Source organism: Nerophis lumbriciformis, linkage group LG21 (assembly GCF_033978685.3).
Source record: "Nerophis lumbriciformis linkage group LG21, RoL_Nlum_v2.1, whole genome shotgun sequence".
Lineage (NCBI taxonomy): Eukaryota > Metazoa > Chordata > Actinopteri > Syngnathiformes > Syngnathidae > Nerophis > Nerophis lumbriciformis.
Window position 1 is genome coordinate 8,867,321 of NC_084568.2, and position 27,169 is coordinate 8,894,489.

The window sequence follows — 27,169 nt, forward strand, 5'->3', positions numbered from 1 at the left end:
GGTGGTGTTGAATATGAATATGTGTGCATGGGGGATGTTGCTAAAATATGTTCTTGAGTGAGATGTAGGTCAAGGAGATACAGTGGCAGCAGATTGCTCATTAAGTGCCAAATCAAGCAAAAGTCTAAGAGTGTGTTTTCTAGTGGCAACAGGCCAGCCATCTGCTCCTCCTTTATTCATTCATTAACATCTCTTCTTTGTGTGTGTGTGTGTGTGTGTGTGCGCGCGTGTGTGTGTATAAGTATACATCGCAACAGCCAAGTGTACCACGTCACTAATGTTGTTGTCCAAAAAAACCCAACAGTTGTGTATCAGATGGTTCTCCGATCACGTGACCACGGCTGATCGCCATTGGCTGGGTTGTCAGGCTAAAAACGCTCGCGGCAATCCAGGGCTCAAGAGTTTCTGGCGAGAGTGTTAAGAGAGGCCACGGGATCTAAGCCATACGAGAAGAGTAGAGACGAGGTCCGAGGACGAAGAAGCCACGGATGGGGATGACCTGACCAAAGAAACGATGGTCCACCAGCTGAATGAATGTGAAGTAAGTCCCGAGTTCTTTAGCATCGGAAAGGCTTTGACTTATTGATGAGTGGGAACAATGGCCAAATCAACGTTTTATGCTGTAACACTAAAAAAAATTCTTCAACATCCTTTTTCAGATCTTTAACCAACATACCTAAGACGGAGAGACGGAGCTCCGAGCAAACCAAAGCGTTTCCTTATACCAAAGCCAATCCAAACCAAAAACAAGCTCGCCCGTCGCCTCCACTGCATTTCTCGAAGTCAGAGATGAAGGGGTATAGCACATCGGGAGACATGGGCGCATGGAGGGAAGCGGACTTCGCTCTCAACTGTACCTACATTGTACCGGATCAGGTCTCCAACCCGGGTTTCAACCTTCCCAAAGCCATGACTTCCATCCCACGCAACCTCTCCTTTGAATACAACAAAGACAACGAGGTAAAATACTTTTGTCTCACTCAATCCCTACTTTGTGGTTATCAATGTTGCACTGTAGGCCGGCAGGTATCGATATTTAGTAATCGAGTAATGTATCGATTAGTTGTTTTTCGATTAATCGAGTAATCGGACAAAACAGCCTCAATCATAGGCGCCGACCCCGTGGGTGCTTCGGGGCCCGAGCACCCACGGGCAATGCCGAGCACCCACGTGGGATTATTATTATTATTCAAGTTTTATTCACAATACCATATAACAAATACAATAGTAGTGAAATATCATCATTTAAAGATGTTGGTACGTGAAAGGGTCCCCCAAATAAGCTAGAAGAAGCTTTTGACAGGGGGTCCAGAGGATAGTATATACATGAAATGATGGAACATGGTAGCAAGTACAACAACAAAAAACAAAACAAAAAACAACGCTATATGATTAACACAAGATAATAGTACTAAAGCAAGCATACACATACATACATACATACATTCATTCAACCATGCAAAACCCAACAGTAGTCTACCCCACATGAGGCATTAAATATAGGTGGTTAATAGATAAGTTTTTAGTTTATTTTTGAAGTTGGAGAATGGATACAGCATCTTGAGGTTCTCATTAAGCCGGTTCCAAATCTTTGGTCCCCTGCATACAACACTTCGAGCGGTACAATCCAGTAAACGATGTTTCCCTGATATCAAATCTAAGTTACGAGTGTTGTGGGCATACTGGGGATGGTAGATAGGAACCAAGCTACAGAGCCTTAAATTCAGCCTGTAAATGACTTGATAGGTTAAACAAGCATTTTGATCAATATTGAACTCTGTCAGTCTTAAGAGATGATAATCATGGAATAGATGTCGAGTGATGGCAACTTTCAATCTTTAGAATCATTTTTGAAAAATCAATCTTGTGGTTGTTAATTTTGTGGTGAGTTTGGTCCATTTTACATAATAATAAAGTCACAAATAATCTGATCGAGAATTAACAAAGCCTAGCCAAGAATCATCTTGACTTTGATCACTTAATTACTCAACAGTCATACATGTCACACTAAGGGTGGCAGTATGAACAATGCCAACACTGTCATAAAGATGTGCCATTTAGTGAAACCACACTAATCAACGACAAATACATTTTGGAAGAATATTTGCACCGCAACACAACATAAACACTACAGAACAAACTCCCAGAATTCCCTGCAGCACCAACTCTTCCGGGACGCTACAATATAAACAAACGCCACTGGTGGATCTACACCTAACATCCACTGTAATGATACCACGTACAATAGCGCATTATTATGATTACATCAATATTTTTTAACATCACAAAATTTTTTTCATTTATATTATGTTTATAAACTCAGGTAATATGTCCCTGGACACATGAGGACTTTGAATATGACCAATGTATGATCCTGTAACTACTTGGTATCAGATTGATACCCACATTTTTGGGATCATCCAAAACTAATGTAAAGTATCAAACAACAGAAGAATAAGTGATTATTACATTTTAACAGAACATGTTAAAAGAGAAAGTAAGCAGATATTAACAGTAAATGAACAAGTAGATTAATAATTCATTTTCTACCACTTGTCCTTAATAATGTTGACAAAATAATAGAATAATAAATGACACAATATGTTACTGCATACGTCAACAGACTAATTAGGAGCCTTTGTTTGTTTACTTACTACTAAAAGACAAGTTGTCTTATATGTTCACTATTTTATTTAAGGACAAAATTGCAATAAGAAACATATGTTTAATGTACCCTAAGATTTTTTTGTTAAAATAAAGCCAATAATGAAATTTTTTGTGGTCCGGTTTATTTAGAAAAGTACCGAAAAGTACCAAAATATTGGTATCGGGACCACACTAATACACACACACACACTGAGCACCCACTGGCAGAAATGTAGATCGGCGCCTATGGCCTCAATGCATATTTTAGGGAACATTTTATCAATCAAACGATTAATTGAAACAACATAAAACACTGATTTTTTTTCTAAAAGATTAACTATGGAATCAATTTATCGTTGCAGCCCTATAAAAGTACTTAATATACCCGCTATTACAAAATAATTTGATGTTGCATTGGGTTACTACAGGGGTGTCCAAACGTTTTGACTGGGGGGCTTAAAAATATTGTCCGGGGGCCAAAAGCCTGCATGCAAACTAAGACACACACACACATATATATGTATATATGAGTACCTATAATATAATACAGATATATCATTAATAATTATTATAATTGGATATAAAAAGTAAGTTAAAGTTACTTCCATGACGACATCCTTATCCAATCCAATCCAATCCACTTTATTTATATAGCACATTTAAACAACAAAATGTTTCCAAAGTGCTGCACAACAATATTAAACACAATTAAAAACAATATAAAATCAATATGATTAAAAACAATTTCAAAGGGTAAAACCAATTAAAACAGTAAATAGAAATCAACATTTTAAAAACACGGAGGACAACAGAGGACCACACAACTCACGTAGTGTTAAAAGCCAGAGAATAAAAGTGGGTCTTAAGACGAGACTTAAAACACTCCACTGTGGGAGCAGTTCGAATATGGAGGGGCAGAGTGTTCCAGAGCTTAGGGCCGACCACAGAGAAGGCCCTGTCTCCCCTGGTTTTAAGTCTCGTCTTGGACACCACGAGCTGGAGCTGGGTTTTTCAATCAATCAGAAATATCAAGCAGCTAAAATGCACCAACATGGATAAGTGTGGAGAGAGTGTTTTGCATTTTACCCATCATCCCTTGTAATAGATTTAAATTGGTGTGACTTAGATTGTGTGTGTGTGTGTGTGTGTGTGTGTGTGTGTGTGTGTGTGTGTGTGTGTGTGTGTGTGTGTGTGTGTGTTGATTGGACATTTTTCATAATATTCACAAAGTTCAATGAGCAGGTCGGCGGATTTTTTTTTCTGCACCATGACTAGGGAAGGTTGTTTGGATTGGGTCAAATAAGTAAATGATGTGCTCATTGTCCCTGTAAGTACAATTAATGGTTGCGTGTATTTCGTTGGCCAACAGATGGCGAGGAAAAACACTGGCTATTTGTATACACCTCACCCAACCATATTGCTTACTGAACTTGTGCCGTCTCGCGGACCAAATTGAAAACACCGGCGGGCCGCATTTGGCCCGCGGGCCGTAGTTTGGACACACCTGGGTTACAAGAACAAAAAAATTGCTCACGACAGAGTTTAGGTGTGTGTGTGTGTGTGTGCAAGGTGCTTTACGTTGTGATGACAATAGTAGCACAACACACACACACACTGTATAAGCACTGACGTCAGGGATCCGCTAGATTTCCACCAGGTGATCTTATCGCACCTTGCTTGCCTACTTTATAACCCGACACACCCTCTTCACCTCCCACGGCTTCTTGCTCTCAGGCAAGCACTTTAAAGTCAGCTGATCGCTTGGCTCCCAAACCCAATAACAAACATACAAAAACCCAGCCTTGATTTAGTCGTTGAAAAAAGACTTTCGTCCTACAGAGAGAATTACCGTCCTAAAGAACGAGGGATAGCGTGCCACGCTGATGTTTAGCGGTCGCCTCAGCTGTCTCACCTTCCTCTTTCTGACCAGACGACAATTTAGTCGACACTTTCTGTCCGTGTTCCGCTTCTCTAACTCACTTCTCACTGGTGGCACACTGAGATAAGAGTATCACTTCAAAGGTTTACATCATTACGTGATCAAATCATATCTTTGTATCATGCCTCTGCAATGACGTACAGTCAGTTTTCTGATACTTTTGGACAAAAAATAAAAAAACACACACCCACATTTGACAAATTTCACTGAAATGCACTTTTCCTATGCTCACAATTGAGTAGACTGGTTGGCAGGTAATAAAACACTGCTCCTTTGTGTCATATTGTGGATGACTTCTGAGTCAGTCCACCTTGTGGGTGTGCTTCATCCCTAAACCACTAAAGGTTTACAGTCTTGCCAACTCACCTGGCCATGACACATACTGAAAGTGGGAGAAACTCTAGACTGGATCTCAAACACTCTTCCTAGAAAGACTTTCTACAAGATTCGAGTGTCTTTGGAAATGTCATTGAAAAGTCTGAGGTGACTAGTCTCGTAGTAGATGAAGAGTTTGGAAGGAAACTCATTCATTTACTGATTGTGAGGCCTATCTATCCTCGGACCTTTGAGCTTTTCATGCCATATTTGGCAATTGAGAGAAAACTATACACTTTGAAGCAAAGCTGCAAAAAAATCCACCAGTCTTATCCATGCACGTACAGTATTTGGGTTGGTTATGTAGCTCTGCTGCATTCTTACAACAAATAAGTACATTAGAAGTCTTCCGAGGCATACTGTTATTTTTCTGAATCTTTTTTTAATACAAAAAGATGCAAATAAGTGCTTTGTAGTGTTTATATGGGGGGGGGGGGGGGGGGGGGACAAATTTGGTGAGATATTGTCCCACAAATAATTGCAGATAAACGATATTATTGTGTGACCAAATTTAGCACTACTGTAACGACAATATGTAATACTAATTAATTAATTAATATAATTTTATCATTACTATTTTTGGTAACACTTTAGCATGGGGAACATATTCTAAGTAGCAAGACTTAATTTAGAGTTATTTAGAAACTAGGGGAACATATTCTAAGTAACAAACACTTAGTTTAGAGTTAGGGTTAGGGTTAGGATTAGGGTTATGTTTTGTTATGTAAGAACAGACCAAAATCATTACGTGGTATTAAAGGGAGAATCATATAGAACAACTTCCTTACTTAGTACTAATAAGCAATAATTCTGAGGTTATTGAGGGAAGACTCTTAGTTAATGGCTTACTGGTTGTATAGTAAAGCCATGCAGAATAAGGCATTAATACGTACTTAATGACTAATTAAGAGCGAATATGTTACTAATTTGCATGTTAATAAACAACTAATTAATGGTGAATATGTTCCCCATCCTAAAGTGTTACCCTATTTTTTACTATAGTACTTGGAAGGTCAACAACGTTTGATTATCCAGAGCAGGGGTGTCAAACTCATTTTAGATGGGGGGGCCACATGGAGAGAAATCCACTCCCAAGTGGGCCGGACTGGTAAAATCACGGCACGATAACTTAAAAATAAAGACAACTTCCGATTGTTTTCTTTGTTTAAAAATAGAACAAGCACATTCTAAAATTGTACAAATCATAATGTTGTCGGGGTTTTTTTTACGCTTGCATGTTGCAGTTATTAGTACCGTATTTTTCGGAGTATAAGTCGCACCGGAGTATAAGTCGCACCTGCTGAAAATGCATAATAAAGAAGAAAAAAAACATATATAAATCGCACTGGAGCCCAGCCAAACTATGAAAAAAACTGCGACTTATAGTCCGAAAAATACGGTATATGTACTTTTTTTGTTGTTCTTTATATTTTCGGAATAAATATGTGATAATGTTCATCAGTCAACTCGGTGTTAATGGTCAATCTATCAAGATAAAATTATGTCAAAATCAATTACAGTATGTTGTTTATGTAGTTTGATCGTATGGTTAATTTTGTACATATGTAGCATCATCTACAAAGATACAAATAATTGCTATTGCGACATCCAGTGGACACATTTAGAACAGCAGTTTCTTTCATTCAAAAAGTTCAGGTTCATTTTTATACTTTGCAAACTCATCCCGCGGGCCGGATAAAACCTGTCCGCGGGCCTGATCCGGCCCTCTGGCCGTCTGTTTGACACCACTGATCTAGGGTAAGTAAATGGACAATGCAGTATGAAATCTCTGTTAGCAAAAATTGCACTTTGATAAATATTTCACATCTTGAAGTGCAGTGACAAAAACTGGGTCAGGCGGTTTTGATTTGTTGTCGTTTGCCATCAATTTCCAACGAATTTGGCATGCTGGTTCATACATGTTAATGGGCTCCCCTATGTCATTCGGTATAATTGTTGTTACCTTGAGTGCATTCCACTCGCGAGGCTCTCTGTTCGTGCACTTGTTGGCCCCGCCTCTACCCGCAGACATAAAAATTGCGGATGACTTACAAGTTGGTTCACTCTGTTCACTTGAATAAACTGAGAGCCACACTGCAAAAACTGAAATCTAAGTAAGATGAAATATCTCAAATAAGGGTGATATTTGCTTATTTTCTGTCTGATAAGATCATTCTTCTCACTAAGCAGATTTTATGTTAGAGTCTTTTACTTGTTTTAAGGGTTTTGGTCCTAAATGATCTCAGTAAGATATTACAGCTTGTTGCTGAGATTTGATGACCTATGTTGAGTAAAACATGCTTGAAACTAGAATATCAACTGTTGCAAAGCTGTGTCATCAACACTCACAAGTATAAAACTACTTTTTCAAAGTGATAATTTCTTATTTCAAGCATGAAAAAAAAAAAATCATGATTTTGACACAATTGTGTCTCATAATTAAAACAGATGACAGCCAAATGGACTTTGCTGTTTTATTTTCAATGAAATAGAAAAGACGTACTCATATAGTAGTACAGTTGGCACAGTACAGTAAACTGACAGTTAATATTTAAACATTTGACATTTCAAACTATTTTGAACAGAAATAGTTCATGCACATTCAGATAAATTCCTCAAAATTAGAATTAAAAATGTTTTGGCCGGGGGCCGGGCTGTATATATGCGCACTAATTGACTGAAAGAGGACGCACTTGGCGCGATGATGTCATGTTATCCATGGAAAAATGCATTTTTAGACAATATGATTTGCCTGAGCGGCTGGGAGACCCCGAGAGTAACAAGCGGTTGCCTTGTTGCCTTTCCATTAAGAAAAATAAATTTGATTTTAGTATAAGTTTGCTGGTTTCAAGAAATGTAATGCCGAGCGCATATCATTATGTCAAGATAATGGCACTAGCATTTACTTCATTTAAAGGGGAACATTGTCACCAGATCTATGTAAGCGTCAATATATACCTTGATGTTGCAGAAAAAAGACCATATATTTTTTTAACCGATTTCCGAACTCTAAATGGGTGAATTTTGGCGAATTAAACGCCTTTCTAATATTCGCTCTCGGAGCGATGACGTCACAACGGGAAGCAATCCGCCATTTTCTCAAACACCGAGTAAAATCAGCTCTGTTATTTTTCGTTTTTTCGACTGTTTTCCGTACCTTGGAGACATCATGCCTCGTCGGTGTGTTGTCGGAGGGTGTAACAACACGAACAGGGACGGATTCAAGTTGCACCAGTGGCCCAAAGATGCGAAAGTGGCAAGAAATTGGACGTTTGTTCCGCACACTTTACCGACGAAAGCTATGCTACGACAGAGATGGCAAGAATGTGTGGATATCCTGCGACACTCAAAGCAGATGCATTTCCAACCATAAAGTCAAAGAAATCTGCCGCCAGACCCCCATTGAATCTGCCGGAGTGTGTGAGCAATTCCGGGACAAAGGACCTCGGTAGCACGGCAAGCAATGGCGGCAGTTTGTTCCCGCAGACGAGCGAGCTAAACCCCCTATCGACCCTAGCTTCCCTGGCCTGCTGACATCAACTCCAAAACTGGACAGATCAGCTTTCAGGAAAAGAGCGCGGATGAGTGTATGTCTCCAGAATATATTAATTGATGAAAATTGGGCTGTCTGCACTCTCAAAGTGCATGTTGTTGCCAAATGTATTTCATATGCTGTAAACCTAGTTCATAGTTGTTAGTTTCCTTTAATGCCAAACAAACACATACCAATCGTTGGTTAGAAGGCGATCGCCGAATTTGTCCTCGCTTTCTCCCGTGTCGCTGGCTGTCGTGTCGTTTTCGTCGGTTTCGCTTGCATACGGTTCAAACCGATATGGCTCAATAGCTTCAGTTTCTTCTTCAATTTCGTTTTCGCTACCTGCCTCCACACTACAACCATCCGTTTCAATACATTCGTAATCTGTTGAATCGCTTAATCCGCTGAAATCCGAGTCTGAATCCGAGCTAATGTCGCTATACCTTGCTGTTCTTTCCGCCATGTTTGTTTGTGTTGGCTTCACTATGTGACGTCACAGGAAAGTGGACGGGTGGTTAAAATCAGGCACTTTGAAGCTTTTTTTAGGGATATTGCGTGATGGGTAAAATTTTGAAAAAGACTTCGAAAAATATAATAAGCCACTGGGAACTGATTTTTAATGGTTTTAACAATTCTGAAATTGTGACAATGTTCCCCTTTAAGAATATTTTTCAACATATTGAGCAAAAAGGTCTCTTTTTTTTTCGACCAAGAAAAGTGCACTTGTTATTAGTGAGAATATACTTATTTTAAGGTATTTTTGGGTTCATTGAGGTTAGCTAATTTTACTTGTTTTGGAAAGTCTTGACAAGCCAAATTTTCTTGTTCTATTGGCAGATAATTTTGCTTAGTTGAAATAAAATACCTCTTTTTTTTTTTTTCTTGTTTTTGAACACTGACTTTTTGCAGTGCATGCACAGAGTGAAGCCTCTTCCACCTTGTTTTTAAAGCAAGAGACGAAGAATACAAACACACAAGGACATGGTGATTTATCAATACCGGCAAAGTTAATGAGTTCATTTTCATTTCAATATCGCAAGCCTAAAACAACCCAAGATTGTCCACGTTGCTGGTGCCAGGACGACGTGTTTTACAATCAGTTTTTAGTTAAGGTCTCCTTAGACCTTTGGCTCTTTATTTCTGAAGTGTGCCCTCAAACTCGGGGCACGTGGCAGATGGGTGCCAGTTAGAGGAGCAGAGGTCGGGGGGTACGGGTGATGCTGTGTTGAAACGGGAGGGGGCGGTGATTTAGGTTAAAACCAGATGATTAACTTTCGTTGGCGACAGGCGGTCAGCCAGGCATCAGGCCTCAACCTGGCAGCCACACAAGCTACTTCCATTTCTGGAAAAAAAAAAAAAAAAAAAAGAGGAGGGATTGGTTGGGCAGGCGTCGGGGCGGGGGGGGGGGGGATTGTGATAGCGTGGGTATCCTCAAGAACGCCCAGCCTTCTTCCGCACACTATCCCTCCCCCCATTCCTTCCAACAACCTGAGCGGTTGAACAGCGGCGGCGCAGCAGTTCGTTAGTCACGCAACGCCGGCCGAGCACAATGCGCCCTGTCACCCCGGTTCATCGCATCCAGGAATCACGTCACATACTCCCGCCGTCCTCGCTGACCTGTTGCCGCCGTCGCCAACGAACACGCGCCCAAACACCGATAATGGACTAGGATAGACAACCATGTTTCCTTTTCAGGTTTGAGTGAGTGTGTTTACTTTTGGGGGCTTGTTGGAAAAGGGGCATGTTAAAGATACTCTATATTGCCAAAAGTATTTGGCCACCCATCTAAATGATCAGAATCAGGTGTCCTAATCACTTGGCGCGGCCACAGGTGTATAAAATCAAGAACTTAGGCATGGAGACTCTTTCTACAAACATTTGTGAAAGAAAGGGCCGCTCTCAAGAGCTCAGTGACTGTGCATTAGTGCACAAAGCAAGGTCCATAAAGACAGAGTCTGGTGTAGATTAACTTGACTGGCCTGCACAGAGTCCTGACCTGAACCCGATAGAACATCTTTGGGGATGAATTAGAACGGAGACTGAGAGCCAGGCCTTCTCCACCAACATCAATGCGCTTTCATACCTGCCAACTTTTGAAATCAGAAAAACCTAGTAGCCAGGGTCCAGGGGCCGCAGGCCCCGGTAGGTCCAGGACAATGTCCTGGTGGGGGGTTCAGGGGGGCGAAGCTCCCCGACGCAAAATGATTGATTGCATTCAGACAGGTTAAAATGTTGCTAAAACCATCACTTTTCTATCAGTCACAGTGACTTTTCAAAACAAAAATATTACAGCAAAAATCATATGGGTTGATTGACATGTTTATTCTGTAAGATAACTTCAATAGTTTGAAATTATTTTGACAGTCAATGCCAGTTATCCTGTCAACCTTTCACAAGACTTCAATTTGTTAATTGAAAGTATAAACACTTTTTACAGTAAACAAATGGTAAAACAGTACTAAACAATTCCATTAAAAAACAAATTGGTGTCATTATTAACTTTCTGTCCAAGCTTGTATAATCTACTGCCTTGTTCAATTGTAAAAAATATTATGTGCCTAAAATTCACATTTCTATCACAATTATCATACTGTAAACATGGTAAGCTAACTTCATTAAAATTAATAGTCCTGTCAATAGCATGGAATTACAATTCAAATGTAGTTTTTTTGTAAGCCTTTCAAAAGAATTCAAAATATGAAAAATTAATGAAAATTAATTTAAGCCATCAGACACTTGAAAAGTGGCACATCACATCTCTAATGTAATCATTTGAACTTTTCAACAGAAATAGCACTGCAAAAATATTAAGGACATACTTCTGTATTTTGGTAGTTATGCTGTCAACATTTAACAAGATTTCTTCAACTTGGGCTTGAAAGCATAAATAGTATAAACACTTTTAACAGTATAACAGTACTAAACAATTCCAATAGATAACATTGGTGTCATTACCTTTTTGTGGCTAAAATCCAAATTTAGCAACGGCATTAGACTTGTGTTTTTTTTGTCCCAACGTGGTCTTTTACATCACTAATTCCTCCGTGTCCGATCGAAAAATCTTGTCTGCACAAGGTGCAATTCGCGTAGTTTTCACCCTTTTTGGAACGGATAATTATTCCCGGATAGGCTTTTGAATATTCTTCACGGAATGACTGCAGTTTTCTTTTCGGTTTAAGACTCGTTTGCGATTTTTCTCCGGCTGATTCCATGATCGTTCGCTCGTTTGGAAACAATGGGCAACAGGTGCCTCGTGCTTGGCAGCGGTGCTATAAATAGCCTCCCGCATGGCATTCGGAATGGCTCGATAGGAAGTTACGGGAAGCAGTGTCGATTGTTGTTACGCGATTTCGTGAATAAAACTTAAAAAAAATAAAATAATAATAATTAATGAAAAAACTTATTTTGTATCACTGCAACCGTAACCCGGAATAGGTTGATGAAAACCGTACTAATTACGGGAAAACCGGAGTAGTTGGCAGGTATGCGCTTTTGGAAGAATGGTCGAAAATTCCTATAAACACACTCCACAACCTGGTGGACAGCCTTCCCAGAAGAGTTGAAGCTGTAATAGCTGCAAAAGGTATATTATACATTATAATGAACCCTATGGGTTAGGAATGGGATGGCACTGCAAGTTAATTTGTGAGTTAAGGCACGTATATAATATATTGTAGAACACAAAGCTCTTCAAGACAGAAGCGTGACTCAGATGCCTGTTGGCGTGCAATTGTGTTTGGGAGCCTACCGAGAAACCGCTACTCATTTGCTTGCGTTCGAGTTGATCAAAAATAGAGAAGGCTCAAGACCTGATTGACGCGGGTCAATGTTATCGAACAGCGTCCTGTGTCCTTTTCGCTGGGTGTTAGGTGGACAAGAGGTCAGGGATCAGTGGGCTAGTAGGTGAGAGAAAGTGTAATACCTTTCATCGCGTGAAGTCATTAGTGTAGGAAAGTAGGTCACCTCTGGACGGTTAACAGGCCGACCTGAACGAGTCACTAACGCTATTAGCACAGCACCGGAATTGAAACATGAACAAACAATTACAGAAATCAAAAGAGTTAATATAAATACAAAGGGTGACATTATGTCTAGAACAGGGGTGTCAAACTCATTTTAGATGGGGGGGGCCACATGGAGAAAAATCAACTCCAATGTGGGCCGCGCTGGTAAAATCACGGCACGATAACTTAAAAATAAAGACAACTTCAGATTGTTTTCTTTGTTTAAAGATAAAACAAGCACTGAAATGTACAAATCATAATGTTGTTGGGGTTTTTTTATACTTACATGTTGCGGTTAAACGTATTCTATCTTTATTAGTCGTTATTTATACTTTCTGAATAAATGATGTGATAATGTTCATCAGTCAACTCATTGGTGTTCATTTTCAATCCATCAAGATAAAAACAATTATATCAAAATCAAATTACAGGATGTTATTTATGTAGTTTGCTCATTTATTATTTATTTATCATTTATTATCATTATTTTCCTCGACTGGTGCACTAAGATCATGGTTTATTTTATTTTTGTACATATGTAGCATCAGCTACAAAGATACAAAGAATTGCTATTGCGACATCTAGTGGACACATTTACATACTTGCCAACCTTGAGACCTCCGATTTTGGGAGGTGGGGGGGTGGGGGCGTGGTCGGGGGTGGGGCAGGGCGTGGTTGGGGGCGTGGTTAAGAGGGCAGGAGTATATTGACAACTAGAATTCACCAAGTCAAGTATTTCATATATATATATATATATATATATATATATATATATATATATATATATATATATATATATATCCTGAAAATATGCAAACAAAACTGTGTTTAGATAATTGACACTTCAAACTTGCATAAATAAATATTAAGGAATATAACATAACTTGGCTTCTGAGAGCTTCAAAATGTAATGAATAAAATGCTAAAGTTGTTGATAAACAAGCAATTATTTTAATAATTAAATATGGTCATTTTAAATGAATTATTATGATAATTTAAAATTAATTATTTCAAATATGTTTATTTTTATGTATAATTCTATGGCTGGATGTAATAAGGAGTCAGAAAAAATACAAATAAAAATACAATTAATTTTGATGTTTTTTGCAAAATATAGTAAAAATGTATTTTGTTTTTTGTTTTTTTTAAATTAATAAATATATTTATTTTTAGGTAAGATAAACATAATAATACAATTTATCTCTAGTCTGGATGATTTATTTCTTGTCACCCTGTTGTCCTCCCGTCGTAAAAAAAGGCTGTCCTCACTCAAGTCCGGCTGAAAATCGGGAGATTTTCGGGAGAATATTTGTCCCGGGAGGTTTTCGGGAGAGGCGCTGAATTTCGGGAGTCTCCCGGAAAATTCGGGAGGGTTGGCAAGTATGCATTTAGAACAGCAGTTTCTTTCATTCAAAAATTTCGGCTCATTTTTATACTTAGCAAACTCATCACACGGGCCGGGTAAAACCATACGTTTGACACCCCTGGTCTAGAAGAAGCATCATATTGAGGGATGTGCCCATCGATCGGCCACCGATCCGTATTGGCCTATTTGTGTGAAAAAGTATGTGATCGCCATAGCCGGTTAATCACAACATCAATCAATTTTTTTTTTATTTTAATACATTTTTTTCCCCCGGCTGTCAAGAGGCTAGCAGTTAATTATGTGTCTCCATGCAAATTGTGGAGCCACTCCCCTAAGATAATAATAATAATCACCTCCACTAAGGCAAATAACTTGCATTTCTTAGTATTTTAGGTATCACTATCAAGCTTTATTATCACTGGAGGACGAAGCTAAACATGTTACACACTGGGAGCAAGCCAGGAACGGCTAATAGTTAAAGTTGAGTTAAAGTCCCAACGATAGTCACACACACACACACTAGGTGTGGTGAAATTACCCTCTGCATTTGACCCATCCCCTTGTTCCACCCCCTGGGAGGTGAGGGGAGCAGTGAGCAGCAGCGGTGGCCACGCTCAGGAATCATTTTAGTGATAATAATAATAATACATTTTATTTGTAAAAAGCACTTTACATTGAGCAAACAACTTCAAACTGGGGGCAGTATAGCTCGGTTGGTAGAGCGGCCGTGCCAGCAACTTGAGGGTTGCAGGTTCAATCCCCGCTTCCGCCATCCTAGTCACTGCCGTTGTGTCCTTGGGCAAGACACTTTACCCACCTGCTCCCAGTGCCACCCACACTGGTTTAAATGTAACTTAGATATTGGGTTTCACTATGTAAAGCGCTTTGAGTCACTAGAGAAAAGCGCTATATAAATATAATTCACTTCACTTCACTTCACAAAGTGCCACAGTGTATTAAAAAAATAAAAAAATAAAAACTAGAACAGCCTAATAGCTAGAACTAGTATGCATATATCTAAAAAAAAAAAAAAAATAGTTTTTTTTTTTTTTAAAAAGAAGGGTTTTTAAGCCTTTTTAAAAGCATACGCAGTCTGTGGTGCCCTCAGGTGGTCAGGGAGAGCGTTCCACAGACTGGGAGCGGCGCAGAAAGCCCCAATTCCAACCCTTTATGCTGAGTGCCAAGCAGGGAGGTAATGGGTCCCATTTGTATAGTCTTTGGTATGACACTAACCACAACGCCACTGATATTGATACTATTCACTATTCACCTCCACTAAGGCAAATAACTTGTATTTCTTAGTATTTTAGGTATCACTATCATGCTCTATTATCACTGGAGGACGAGCCTAAACATGTTACACGCTGGGAGCAAGCCAGGAGCGGGCGTGCTAATAGCTAAGATAACCGCTAAGCGAGCTTGAAACAACTTTAAGAAGTCTTGCAGCAGAAAGTAAACAGATATTAACAGAAATTAACAAGTAGATTATTAAGAGTTAAATAGAGAATAACATAACAACAGTTGGGGTGTCAGCACTGGACATGTAAGAGGAGGGCTGATGAATTGGTGGTGTCGATATAAGGGTAGTGTCAGTACATGATCGATATGAGGGTAATCCGGTTGATATACTTATTTTCTTAAAAACTAAATGAGTAGTAAACAGTAGTTTTTTTCTTTTGTTTAGTTAGTTAACATCCCTACTTATACAGTATCCCGCAGTGACGTGTACGCTGATATTTTGTGTGATCTGTTTTTTCAAGGTGATCGGTGTGTTCAGCAAAGAGTACATCCCTCAGGGGACCCGGTTCGGTCCCCTGCAAGGCGACATCTACACCAAAGACAACGTCCCCAAACAGGCCAATAGAAAATACTTCTGGAGGGTAAGCGCCACAAACCATCGGGAATTTAGCTCGTGGTGGTCGGTTCAGTTGTGTTCAAGTTTCCACACAAAGCCTCTTCTCACAATAAGGAAGTTAGACCGGGTTTTTAGCTCAAGTCATCGCCGCTTTACGAGCACTTACTGACATTGGGTATGCGTCAACCACATACAGGATAAGCCCATTGTTTTTAGCATACACACTTAGGATCCTTACTCATTCCCCTCAGGTCCCATGTTTCTATTCTCGTTCTTGTCAAGACTCGGCTTGTGTCACTCCGGAAAATTTGCTTACCGACCCAGTAAAATTCCCATGAAGCCTTTATTTCCCTGCCGCGCGTACCTTCCGGCGACATTTCCTGTTAAGACCCGTGCGAAAGAGTGAAAGTGAGACGTTCTTAGGAAGTGCTTCTAGTATCCAGCAGTACCGTTGACAGCAGTCACGTACGTGTCTGCACACTTGGCGGCCGGCCAAACGTTGTGATTTTTTTTTTTTTTTTTTCTCTTTTGAAAGTCCTGATACGGATGAGAGCGAAAGGGAAAGAGAGAGAGAGAGAGAGAATGACACAGCAGCAAAGTGGAACCACGCCTCCCAGGCTTCAAATACTATGACAGCTCAACTGAACACACACACACAGGAGTGCATTAACACCCACAACACACTAAGGCGCACAACATTGTACATTAATACAGAAGAGGACACGGGATACTTTACTGTACATGGCAGGGGTGATTAAATTTTTTTGATCTTTAAGAGTGGTCAAGTAATGACATCTAAAACTAATTGAAATAAATGCAATAACCTAACCAGTTGCAAATGGGGTTTTTTTTGTTGCAGATTTACAGCAACGGGCATCTGCAGAACTTTGTGGACGGCTACGACGTCCACAGAAGCAACTGGATGCGTTACGTCAACCCGGCCAGGTCTTTGGCCGAGCAGAACTTGGTGGCGTGCCAAAACGGCCGAGACATCTACTTCTACACCATGCGGCCCGTGGAGCCCAAAGAGGAGTTGCTGGTGTGGTACAGCCAGGAGTTTGCCCAGAGGCTGTGCAGCCAACAGGACAATGTCAAACACAGTGAGTGCAATCTCTTTATGTTTTAGTCGTAGAGATGAGGAGTTCGCAAACGGCTCTTGTAAGTAACCAATGGGAATCGATTTTAAGTTTTTTTTTATCGGAGCAGTTTTTTATGTACCGTATTTTTCGGAGTATAAGTCGCTCCGGAGTATAAGTCGCACCGGCCGAAAATGCATAATAAAGAAGGAAACAAACATATATAAGTCGCACTGGAGAATAAGTCGCATTTTTTGGGGGAATGTATTTGATAAAACCCACCTAGTGGTTAGAGTGTCCGCCCTGAGATCGGTAGGTTGTGAGTTCAAACCCCGGCCGAGTCATACCAAAGACTATAAAAATTGGACCCATTACCTCCCTGCTTGGCACTCAGCATCAAGGGTTGGAATTGGGGGTTAAATCACCAAAAATGAGTCTTCCCCTTTTCTAAATCAGATAACATTGAGGACACATTGAAGATCTGTGACTCAGAGTCACTGAGCATGATAAGCTGGAAAATTCTTTGGCTTCAAAGCAAAATGAAGACACATTATTTCCCTCCTTTGATGTTATCTCTAGGTTGGTGTCTTGCTATGTTTCCCTGTCTGGTTTACTGTAAGAAAGCAAATATTTGCACTCGATTACAAAACGGCACACTTGGACCAAACAAATCGTGTGAGGTGACGTTCAATGTTTCTCAATGAGTCATTTTTTTGTAAGCTATGAACGGAAACTATATCCTCATCCTGAGTGATCCTCTACTGCCACAAAGTTGTATGATTCAAGATGTGTCGCTATTCAGCCCAGTGAGTCATACTTAGTAGGTGTAATTACCTTGTCAATACCCTAAAAGCATCCACTTTTGTCATTACAAAGTCCATGTTTGCACAACATTTCACTCTAGTTTTGCTTCTTGGCACAACACAAACGGAATCATTTTAACCTTCAGTCATTGTCAGTTGTATAACAAAGGAGTCAATGTGAACATCAACATAAGATGCTCATACATGACATGACAGACACTCACGTACTATACCATCAACCTCTACACTACTACTGGAATTGACAAACAAAAACCTACACTGCATGCTTTTATATCTTATTAGTCAAACCCGATACTACTATCATTTACCATCACAGGGAGTGCCGTGTGTGGGTGGATATGCGTCGAAAGAGGTCTATTTCTTATCATGTTCTCAGAGTCTACGAGTTTGAAATAATCAATATATGGACAAATATATGGATAATTTGTTTCCACCAATTTGGAACCATAACAATGGTCAGAATTGAATTTTGTTGGACGATAAGGAGAACTAAAACGTCCTGCCAGTGAATATTCTCAGTCATTCAGGTCATTGTATTCTCAGGGCCCTGAATGGATCGCAACCAGGGTAGTAACCCCAAATTCTGGGTCGTTGTACGCAATACTCTTGAAGGGCCAACTCATCCCTTCATCAGTTCACGTTTACAGACTTAGATAGGACAGCTCTAGTCCGAAAGCCTGGTTCAGGATCCGAGTATTTAGCCTCTACAAAAGCCCTGAAGTGACATGAGGTCGAGGGAGGCAGATGAACATTGAATGAATATGGATATTTGTCCATTGATCTGTGTTAAAAAATTATTTTCCGTTTGATTCCAATTGTTTTGGAAAAACAAAAAGTTAACATTTCGGAATTTTCAAATACAAGGCAGAAATCAATCACAAACTGGATTACGCACCTGTTTTTTGTTTTTTCCTTATCATGTCACCATTACATTTCTAATCTTGCCTTTATAAAGTTTAGTACACAGCGTGACTTTCTGTTCAGTGTTACGTGTTCAATAAAAGTGTGTGACATCATTATTGATGGGACAATAAAAAAAAAGTCCCACGGTGACACATACTGTACAGCACTTAAAGGAGGCGTACTCGCAAATCGGACTCAAAACGTTACTACCACCATTTATGGTTGTAGTCCAACATCAAGTTATTGAATCACTTGACTGAGGTGAAGAACTGTTTATTAGTTTGTCTATGGATGTTCTCATTCATCCAGATTATTGTATTCTCAGGTTTCAACTGTTTCAGTAGAAGAAATGTCGCCTTCAATCCCAACTAGCTTCATTAGTTCATCCTTATAGATTTAGATTGGTCCATAGTAAGACTAGATCTGACCAATCAAAGTCTATGTTCTGTTCAGTTTGTCTTAGAAAATGTTGTGCCTCTCAACTGAGCAGGCTTCATTAGTTCATGCTCATTGAACAGAATAGAACGCCTAATTGTCATCAAACGTGAAAGCGTGATGAAATTACAGGTGGACTTCAGGAAGTTCTCATAGACTTAGATTGGTCAAATCGAGTCTAAGCTGGATCTGACTAATAATCCCATCTGGAACCAGGCTCTCAGACTAGAGCATGAACTGATAAAACCGGCTCGATGGAGAGGCAACAGGTCTTCTAAGATAAACTGAGCAGTCCGGTTGCGATCGATTAGACATCATGAGACTGTATTAGTTCATCTTCCTTTGTTTGAATGTAGCGGTGATCATCAGCGTGTTTTATTTGTGCCTCTCACAGAATACACAAACGATGAACACGGCAACAACAAGCAGCATCTAGCTCAGCAAATGTGGCTTAAGGAGACAACGAAAGAAGAGGCAAAAGAGGAGAGGAATGACGAAGGAGAAGTGGATGTAGAGATGTTAGGAAGAGACACGCCCCCTGACACTCCTGATGAACTAATCATGGACTTCAGCAAAAAGATCGAAAAAGAGGAGAAGATCGAAAGGGATCCAGAGGATTGTGGGTTCGTTCCATCCTCCCAGCCTGAACAAAGAGGCTTTGGATTGAATCCTCCGTACTTTCCAGAACATCACCCTGCATTAGCGTCCGATCGCCGAAGTCTGCCTCTTCACCTCCATGGTATCTACGGCCACAGAGAAGGGCTGGTGTCCTCTTATCCGCTTTACCCTCAGTCCAGAACACTCCAGCCTGCATACCAGCTTCTCCCTCCTTACACTTCGCACTATCCTCGTCTACTCCTGCCTTCATACTCCCCTCCATTTCCGGGGATGCTGCCTTCCAGAGGAACCCTCCGGTATGGCAGCTATCTGGGCACTGATGGGCTACCATACCCTCCCATCAGCACCCCGAGTCTACTTCCCATGTCCCTCCAATACCCTCCATCTCCACAGGGCAGTTTGAAAGAACTAACCCCAAATGTGTCGCCGCCGAGAGGTGCACCGGCGACCCCTGAACTCTCTCCCATTCCCAAGCCAAGGAGCCAGCTTCCATCACCTGAACAGACTTCCTCAAGCTGCGACGAGGCAATGAACCTAACCTTGGACACTATCAAAGGCAACTCAGTGCTGCGAAACCGTCCTGGACACAAATCTTTGCCCTATCCACTAAAAAAGCAGAACGGAAAGATCAAGTATGAATGTAACATCTGTTCAAAGACGTTCGGACAGTTGTCTAATCTCAAGGTAATGCTCTCAGCAACTAATAACTATGCACACACGGTCATTAAATATAGTTTCACTTTAACCAACCTCACTCATTGTGTAATTATAGGTTCACCTCCGAGTGCACAGTGGTGAGAGACCTTTCCAGTGCAACTTGTGCAAAAAGAGTTTCACTCAGCTGGCCCATCTACAGAAACATCACCTAGTCCATACAGGGGAGAAACCACACGAGTGTCAGGTATGTTGAAAATGTCCATTACTCGTTATTTACAAGTAGAAGTGGGTAAAGTAGCCAAAAAATGTACTCAAGTACTTTAGATTTATATCAGTCAAGTAAAAGTAAGAAGTAGTCATCCAAACAATTACTTAAGTAACTTTACATGTTATATTTAGTTGCTATTTTTAATGATACTTGCACTTGGCGTGTATGTGCATGTGATATTATAACAGGGCTACAGTTAGCACCGGTGCAACTAAAACATATAAGACATCTGCAACTCACCGCAACATGTTTTCTTTAGTTGGAAGTGGAATTCTTGTAGGCTGAAATGTGAAAATTTTTACTGACACAGATGACAGCGCATGATATAATTGTTATTTTTCCTAGCTTTAAGTAAACATTGAAGAGTTGTGTTGCCTTATCTGACGTCATGTCACTATTTACAATGTGTGTAGTTTGTGTGACGTTTGATTGGTAAAACAAAGTCAAACATCTTTAGTGCTTACGTTGGATTGGCGAAACAGAGTCATGTGACGAAGTCTCTCTAATGAGCCCATTGAATACGTCTTTGCAAGCAGTTTTCAAAAATAGATATTAGACTTAGATTTCCTTTATTGTCATTTAAATTTGAACGTTACAGTACAGATAAGAACGGAATTTCATTGCATTAGCTCGTTGTAGTGCAGGATATATAATATAATGATAAATATAATGATGATTATAAACAAATGTAGCAATCAAAATGAAACTCAATGTAACCGAGTAAACTTATAATTTCTTCTTCACGTAAATAATCAAGTAAAAGTAAAAATAATGTCGCATTAAAATTATTCTGGCAAGTACACTGTATCTAAAATGTTAATTAGCTAATTGTAGAGCGTTACCACCCATATTTGTCAGCAAGTATTTAAAAAGTGTTCTCCAATTAATGAAAAAATAATCACCAAAAATTAAAACCAAACAAGGCAAACAACAAAACTAAACTTTGAAAACTAAAATGTGTTGCTCGGACAAATAAAACGATAAAAAACTATAGTTAACTTGTGACTGACGCAAGAATATGAGGAAGTACACATTAAACACAATTCCTAACGCTTGTAATTCCTCACTGGCTACTGGCTGTCACTCAGCCTATACGGAACTTATGAAACATCTTAGTGTTTATTTGCTCACAAAACAATGTGGGCGTGAGAGCTGTCAAACAAAACTGGTCTTTTTAGGAACGTCTGTTTTGACGCGAAGGAATAACAAGGGCAACCCTTCTACGTTAATCACATAATGATAATGAATGCTAATCCAAATGAATGCTGCCCTTTACCTCGGTTTTCTTTACCGCAACAGATCATTTGTGCGATCTGTAGGTAGGGAGGTAGTAGGTACGTAGGTAGGTAGGTCTTTATTGTCATTGCACAAGTACAACAAAACTTTGTTTACAGTACAAACCCTTTCAAGATTAGACAAACACACAGTGTACAGGGTTACAGAACAGGAATGCTGATGGGTCGCCACAAGGCGCCCCGTAAAAGTTGGGAAATAGGTAAACGCTCGGGGAGGATGAGTAAAAAAATACAATCTAGACTGTGCTCTTAAGGGGCCTAGTCTGGAGTATACATATTACAACACAAATATATATTACAACATCTCGAGACTTGCGACAGAGGGGAGGTAGTGGGGGCCACGGTGGCGGGCTGCAGCTCTTCAGGCACTGCCCATCCGTCCATCACCACCTAAGGCAGTGGTCCCCAAACTTTTTTTGCGCCACGGACCGGTTTAATGTAGGCATTATTTTCAGGGACCGGCTTTCCACTCGTGCCAGATAAATACAGCAAAAATAAGTGTATGAAAAATACAACTTACTATAACGCTGAACTAGTGGGAGCCCTGGGCTTGTTTCTTTGCAATGAGATGCAGATGGAAATCAGCCTTTGGCTACAATCTGTCACATTTATATTTGATATGTTCATTAATGTGCATTGTATCACGTCACAAAGTTATAAAAAATGGCAACTTCCTGTGAGGAGTTTTATTGTACATCTATAAACAAGCTCATTGGTGTGTCTAGTGCACAGGTGTCAAACTCAAGGCCGGCGGGCCAGATGTGGCCCTCCATCTCATTTTATGTGGCCCGCAAAAGCCTGGAAATAATATGTGTTAATAAATTACATTATACGTTCTTTCTTTACTTTCTTATTTTCTTACTAAACGTATTAGGGTTTTCATTCTAGTTTGACAGGGGGAAAAAAATAGTGTCCAAAATTGCAACAAATATTATATTATCTAACTTTGTTGGTCAAAATCCAAATAAATAATTAAATATCTAATTAACTTTTGGTTTCGAAGCAAGTTATCCATCAAATTGTACACTATAAAAATGATCAATAGATTTTACTGTAAAATTTAGGGAGTTTTTTACAGCAAAAAAAATCAACCGGTGTTTGTTTTTTTACAGTAAAATTCTGTCGACTGAGCTGTCAGTTTGTTTTCTTTACTGTAAAATCCACGGTTCATGATTTTATGGTAGCACATTTTATTATGGTAAAAAACTGGCATCTGAGTTGCCAAAATACAATTAAACAGCAGTACTGTATTTTTGTTTACAATAATATGTTGTAAAATTAATAATAATACAAACAACACCATATATTTTACAGTAATAGTCTGGCAACTTTTTTTCTGTTAAAAAAACAGTAGTAAAATCTGCAGAATTTTTTTACTCTTTACGTAATATATATATTTTTTTAATATTTAAATTCACAGGCAAATTCAGTACCGTATTTTTCGGACTATAAGTCTCAGTTTTTTTCATAGTTTGGCCGGGGGTGCGACTTATACTCAGGGCCGACTTATGTGTGAAATTATTAACACATTACCGTAAAATATCAAATAATATTATTTAGCTCATTCACGTAAGAGACTAGACGTATAAGATTTAGGAGTGACAGATTGTTTGGTAAACATATAGCATGTTCTATATGTTATAGTTATTTGAATGACTCTTACTGTAATATGTTACGTTAACATACCAGGCACCTTCTCAGTTGGTTATTTATGCCTCATATAACGTACACTTATTCAGCCTGTTGTTCACTATTCTTTATTTATTTTAAATTGCCTTTCAAATGTATATTCTTGGTGTTGGGTTTTATCAAATTAATTTCCCCAAAAAATGCGACTTATACTCCAGTGCGACTTATATATGTTTTTTTCCTTCCTTGTTATGCATTTTCGGCCGGTGCGACTTATACTCCGGAGCGACTTATAGTCCGAAAAATACGGTAATTATTTACTGTTACAAGTGACCCTCTTATGGCAGCCATGACTGCGGTGTGGCCCTCAATGAAAACAAGTTTGACACTCCTGGTCTAGTGGGACAGGCCAAAGTTAAGTTGGAGAAAATGCAATCCTTTATAAACTATTTCATGTTTTTCTGCGGCCCGGTAGCAAATGCGTCACGGTCCCTGGACCTGTGGTTGGGGACCACTGCCCTAAGGCAGGGGTCGGCAACCTTTACCAGTCAAAGAGCCATTTTGACCAGTTTCACAAATTATAGAAAACAATGGGAGCCGCAAACATTTTTGGAGACTTTAAATGAAATAACACTGCATACAAAGTTTTTTTTTGCTTTGTGCTATGTATAATCCAGGGGTCTCAGACACGCTTCCCCCACCTTTATATGGACTTTGAAAGCTGGTGCGGCACGCGGGTTTTAAATGAATGGTACTTGTCAGCGTCATGCGTGGCGTGTAGGTACAGCAAACAGCATCCACTACAACCAGCGTGCCTGATCAGCCACACGTTGTATGGGGCTTCCGCTTGCTCACGTAGGTGACAGCAAGGCATACTTGGTCAACAACCACACAGGTCACACTGACGGTGGCAGTATAAAACAAACTTTAACACTCTTACTAATAATGCGCCACACTGTGAACCCACACCAAACAAGAATGACAAACACATTTCGGGAGAACATCTGCACCGTAACACAACATAAACACAACAGGACAAATACCCAGAATCCCATGCAGCCCTAACTCTTCCGGGATACATTATACACCCCCCCCGCTACCAAACCCCGCCCACCTCAACCGACGCACAGAGAGCAGAGGGGGGGGGGGGGGGGGGGGCGGGCGGGGGGGCGGTGGGGTTGCGGGGGGGGTTGTGTGAGGGAGCAGGGTTGGGGTGGGGGCGGGGTTTGGTGGTAGCAGGGGTGTATAATGTAGCCCGGAAGAGTCAGGGCTGCATGGGATTCTGGGTGTTTGTTATGTTGTGTTTATGTTGTGTTAAGGTGCAGATGTTCTCCCGAAATGTGTTTGTCATTCTTGTTTGGGTTTGGTTCAAAGTGTGGCTCAAACCTACTCAGTGGCCTAGTGGTTAGAGTGTCCGCCCTGAGATCGGTAGGCTGTGGGTTCAAACCCCGGCCGAGTCATACCAAAGACTATAAAAATGGGACCCATTACCTCCCTGCTTGGCACTCAGTATCAAGGGTTGGAATTGGGGGTTAAATCACCAAAAATGATTCCCGGGCGCGGCCACCGCTGCTGCCCACTGCTCCCCTCACCTCCCAGGGGGTGATCAAGGGTGATGGGTCAAATGCAGAGAATAATTTCGCCACACCTAGTGTGTGTGTGACAATCATTGGTACTTTAACTTTAACTTTATTATTAGTAAGAGTATTAAAGTTGTTTTATATGGTCACCGTCAGTGTAACCTGTGTGGCTGTTGACCAAGTATGCCTTGCTGTCACGTACGTGTGCAAGCAGAAGATGTATATTGTATAACAAGTGTTGGGCTGGCACGCTGTCAATACAGATTGTAAAGGGCGCCAAATGTTGTACCATCATGGCACGCCCTTATTATAACTGTAAAGGTGAAAATCGGTGAATATTAATCCCGGTAGCTTTCCGCGAGAGGCACTGAAATCCGGATGTCTCACGGGAAAATTGGGGGGTTCAGCAAGTAAGCTGCTGAGCCGCATCAGAGTGATCAAAGAGCCGCATGCGGCTCCGGACCTGTGGTTGGGGACCACTGCCCTAAGGGATTCGCGTGTAACAGTCATTTGTTTGTTCCAGGTGTGTCAAAAGCGATTCAGCAGCACCAGCAACCTAAAGACTCACCTCCGACTACACTCCGGGGAGAAACCTTACCAGTGCAAACTCTGCAGCACCAAGTTCACCCAATACATCCACCTCAAGCTGCACCGCCGCCTGCACAGCAGCCGCGACCGCCTATACCACTGTCAGCTGTGCTCCCAGGCCTTCTTCCACCGCTTCTCCCTACGCATCCATCAACGCAGCTGCTGCCTGGCCAACTCCGGCTCGGCGGCCAACGTGCACATGAAAGAAATGCTGGAGCGCTTCGACGCCAGCCAGGAAGCCGACACGCTCGCGGAAACGGCGTCGGCGCCGCAAGTCGAGGAGGCCGTGGAGAAATGGCTGGCTCGCACCTTGGAAGGTGACGGCAAGGAAGACCAGAAAGAGGCCACTCTTCTGCTGAAAGCTCTGACTGTGGCGATTAACGCACCCGCTTCCACGCTGGCCTATCAGGAGAGAGCCAGCGTGGTGCATCTCAACAAACGGCCGACGGTGAAGGCGGAGAACCAGTGAGATACAAAGGAGATTCAAAGATGGACTATAGAGAACCCATGTCGCCAAATGTAGCCTGTATTGTGATCGTCGAAGAGGGCTTAAAACCAACACACCAAAATAAGAGCATTCCAAAGACAGGACTTTTCTCCCAAAGAGTTACACAAAGGTGGAAGAAGAAAAAAACAAAAAACCAAGGGATCTTGTTAAGCTGTGAAGTAAATTGTTTTCACTCAGGTAGACTATTTTATTGTGTGTTAACTTATTTTTGAACTGTTTAGTGGTGTTTGTTTATTTATTTAGTTGTTTAATCGATGCTAGGGCAAAACAAGGCTCAGGATCAGTAATGACAATAGTTTATCATCCTTGCTTCTTTTTGTGTGTTGTGTGTGTCTTGTGTCTGGCACCAATCACCTTCCTATTTGATCACGACTAATTTATTTATTTATTACTAAAAAGGGAAAATCAGGTATCGTAAAGCACAAGAATGGGGGGGAACTATAATTGACATATTTACAATAAGTATTACAACAAAGTGCCACCAAATAAAAAAGTATAATCAATATTTGGTCCTAAAATATGTGTTTTAAACAACCCTTGCAGTGCTTATTGAATAGTGATGAAGTTGGCAGTTTGCACTGAAGCGTTACTGTACATAATATTCCAAAACAAGCTTAATCCAAATCCTTCTTCACATGGTACTTAAGTATAGCTGACATTACCCTGTGAATAACAAAACAGCGCAATGTTTGTCATTAAGCACAGAAAGTGGGTAAAAACACAACAATGATGGGGAAATGTTCTTTTTTTTTTTCCACAATATGTATATGTTTCTACACATGTACTATATGTCTTATCATATTTTTTTTTAGGTTTGTTTTTATACAAGGTTTTACCCTGTAGTTTATTTTTGGAAGCAGGTTTGAGATTGTAAGAATTTATATGTGAGATACTATTTTGATGATACTTTTATATGATTTAGTATAATAAAGATATTGTTTCTATATGTCGGCTGGCTTTCATCAATGTTTTCATGCCATGATTACAGTTGTTTTATATAAAGTCGTAGTCAAACGTTGACATACACTTGTAAAGAACACAATGTCATGGCTGTCTTGAGTTTCCAAT

General features: G+C 40.3%; 1 protein-coding gene across 2 annotated transcripts; it reads left to right on the top strand.

The window, feature by feature from the left end:
- Positions 1-407: 407 nt before the first annotated feature.
- Positions 408-26,998, top strand: prdm1b (PR domain containing 1b, with ZNF domain). Of its 2 annotated transcripts, XM_061983153.1 has the most exons (7): positions 408-541; positions 660-960; positions 15,626-15,745; positions 16,580-16,820; positions 19,353-20,260; positions 20,349-20,477; positions 25,529-26,998. In XM_061983153.1, exons 1-7 carry the CDS (start codon positions 531-533, stop codon positions 26,060-26,062), a joined length of 2,244 nt encoding a protein of 747 aa, XP_061839137.1. In that variant the 5' UTR covers positions 408-530; the 3' UTR covers positions 26,063-26,998. The 2 variants fall into 2 exon arrangements, with proteins under 2 accessions (XP_061839137.1, XP_061839138.1); XM_061983154.1 differs by lacking the exons at positions 408-541; positions 660-960; positions 15,626-15,745 and adding an exon at positions 16,372-16,470.
- The last annotated feature ends 171 nt before the right edge of the window (positions 26,999-27,169 follow it).

Excerpts from the sequence above, each read along its gene's own strand:
- prdm1b (XM_061983153.1), top strand. Across the intron at positions 16,821-19,352 it reads ACAGGACAATGTCAAACACA|AATACACAAACGATGAACAC; the intron begins GTGAGTGCAATC and ends TGCCTCTCACAG. Across the intron at positions 20,261-20,348 it reads GACAGTTGTCTAATCTCAAG|GTTCACCTCCGAGTGCACAG; the intron begins GTAATGCTCTCA and ends GTGTAATTATAG.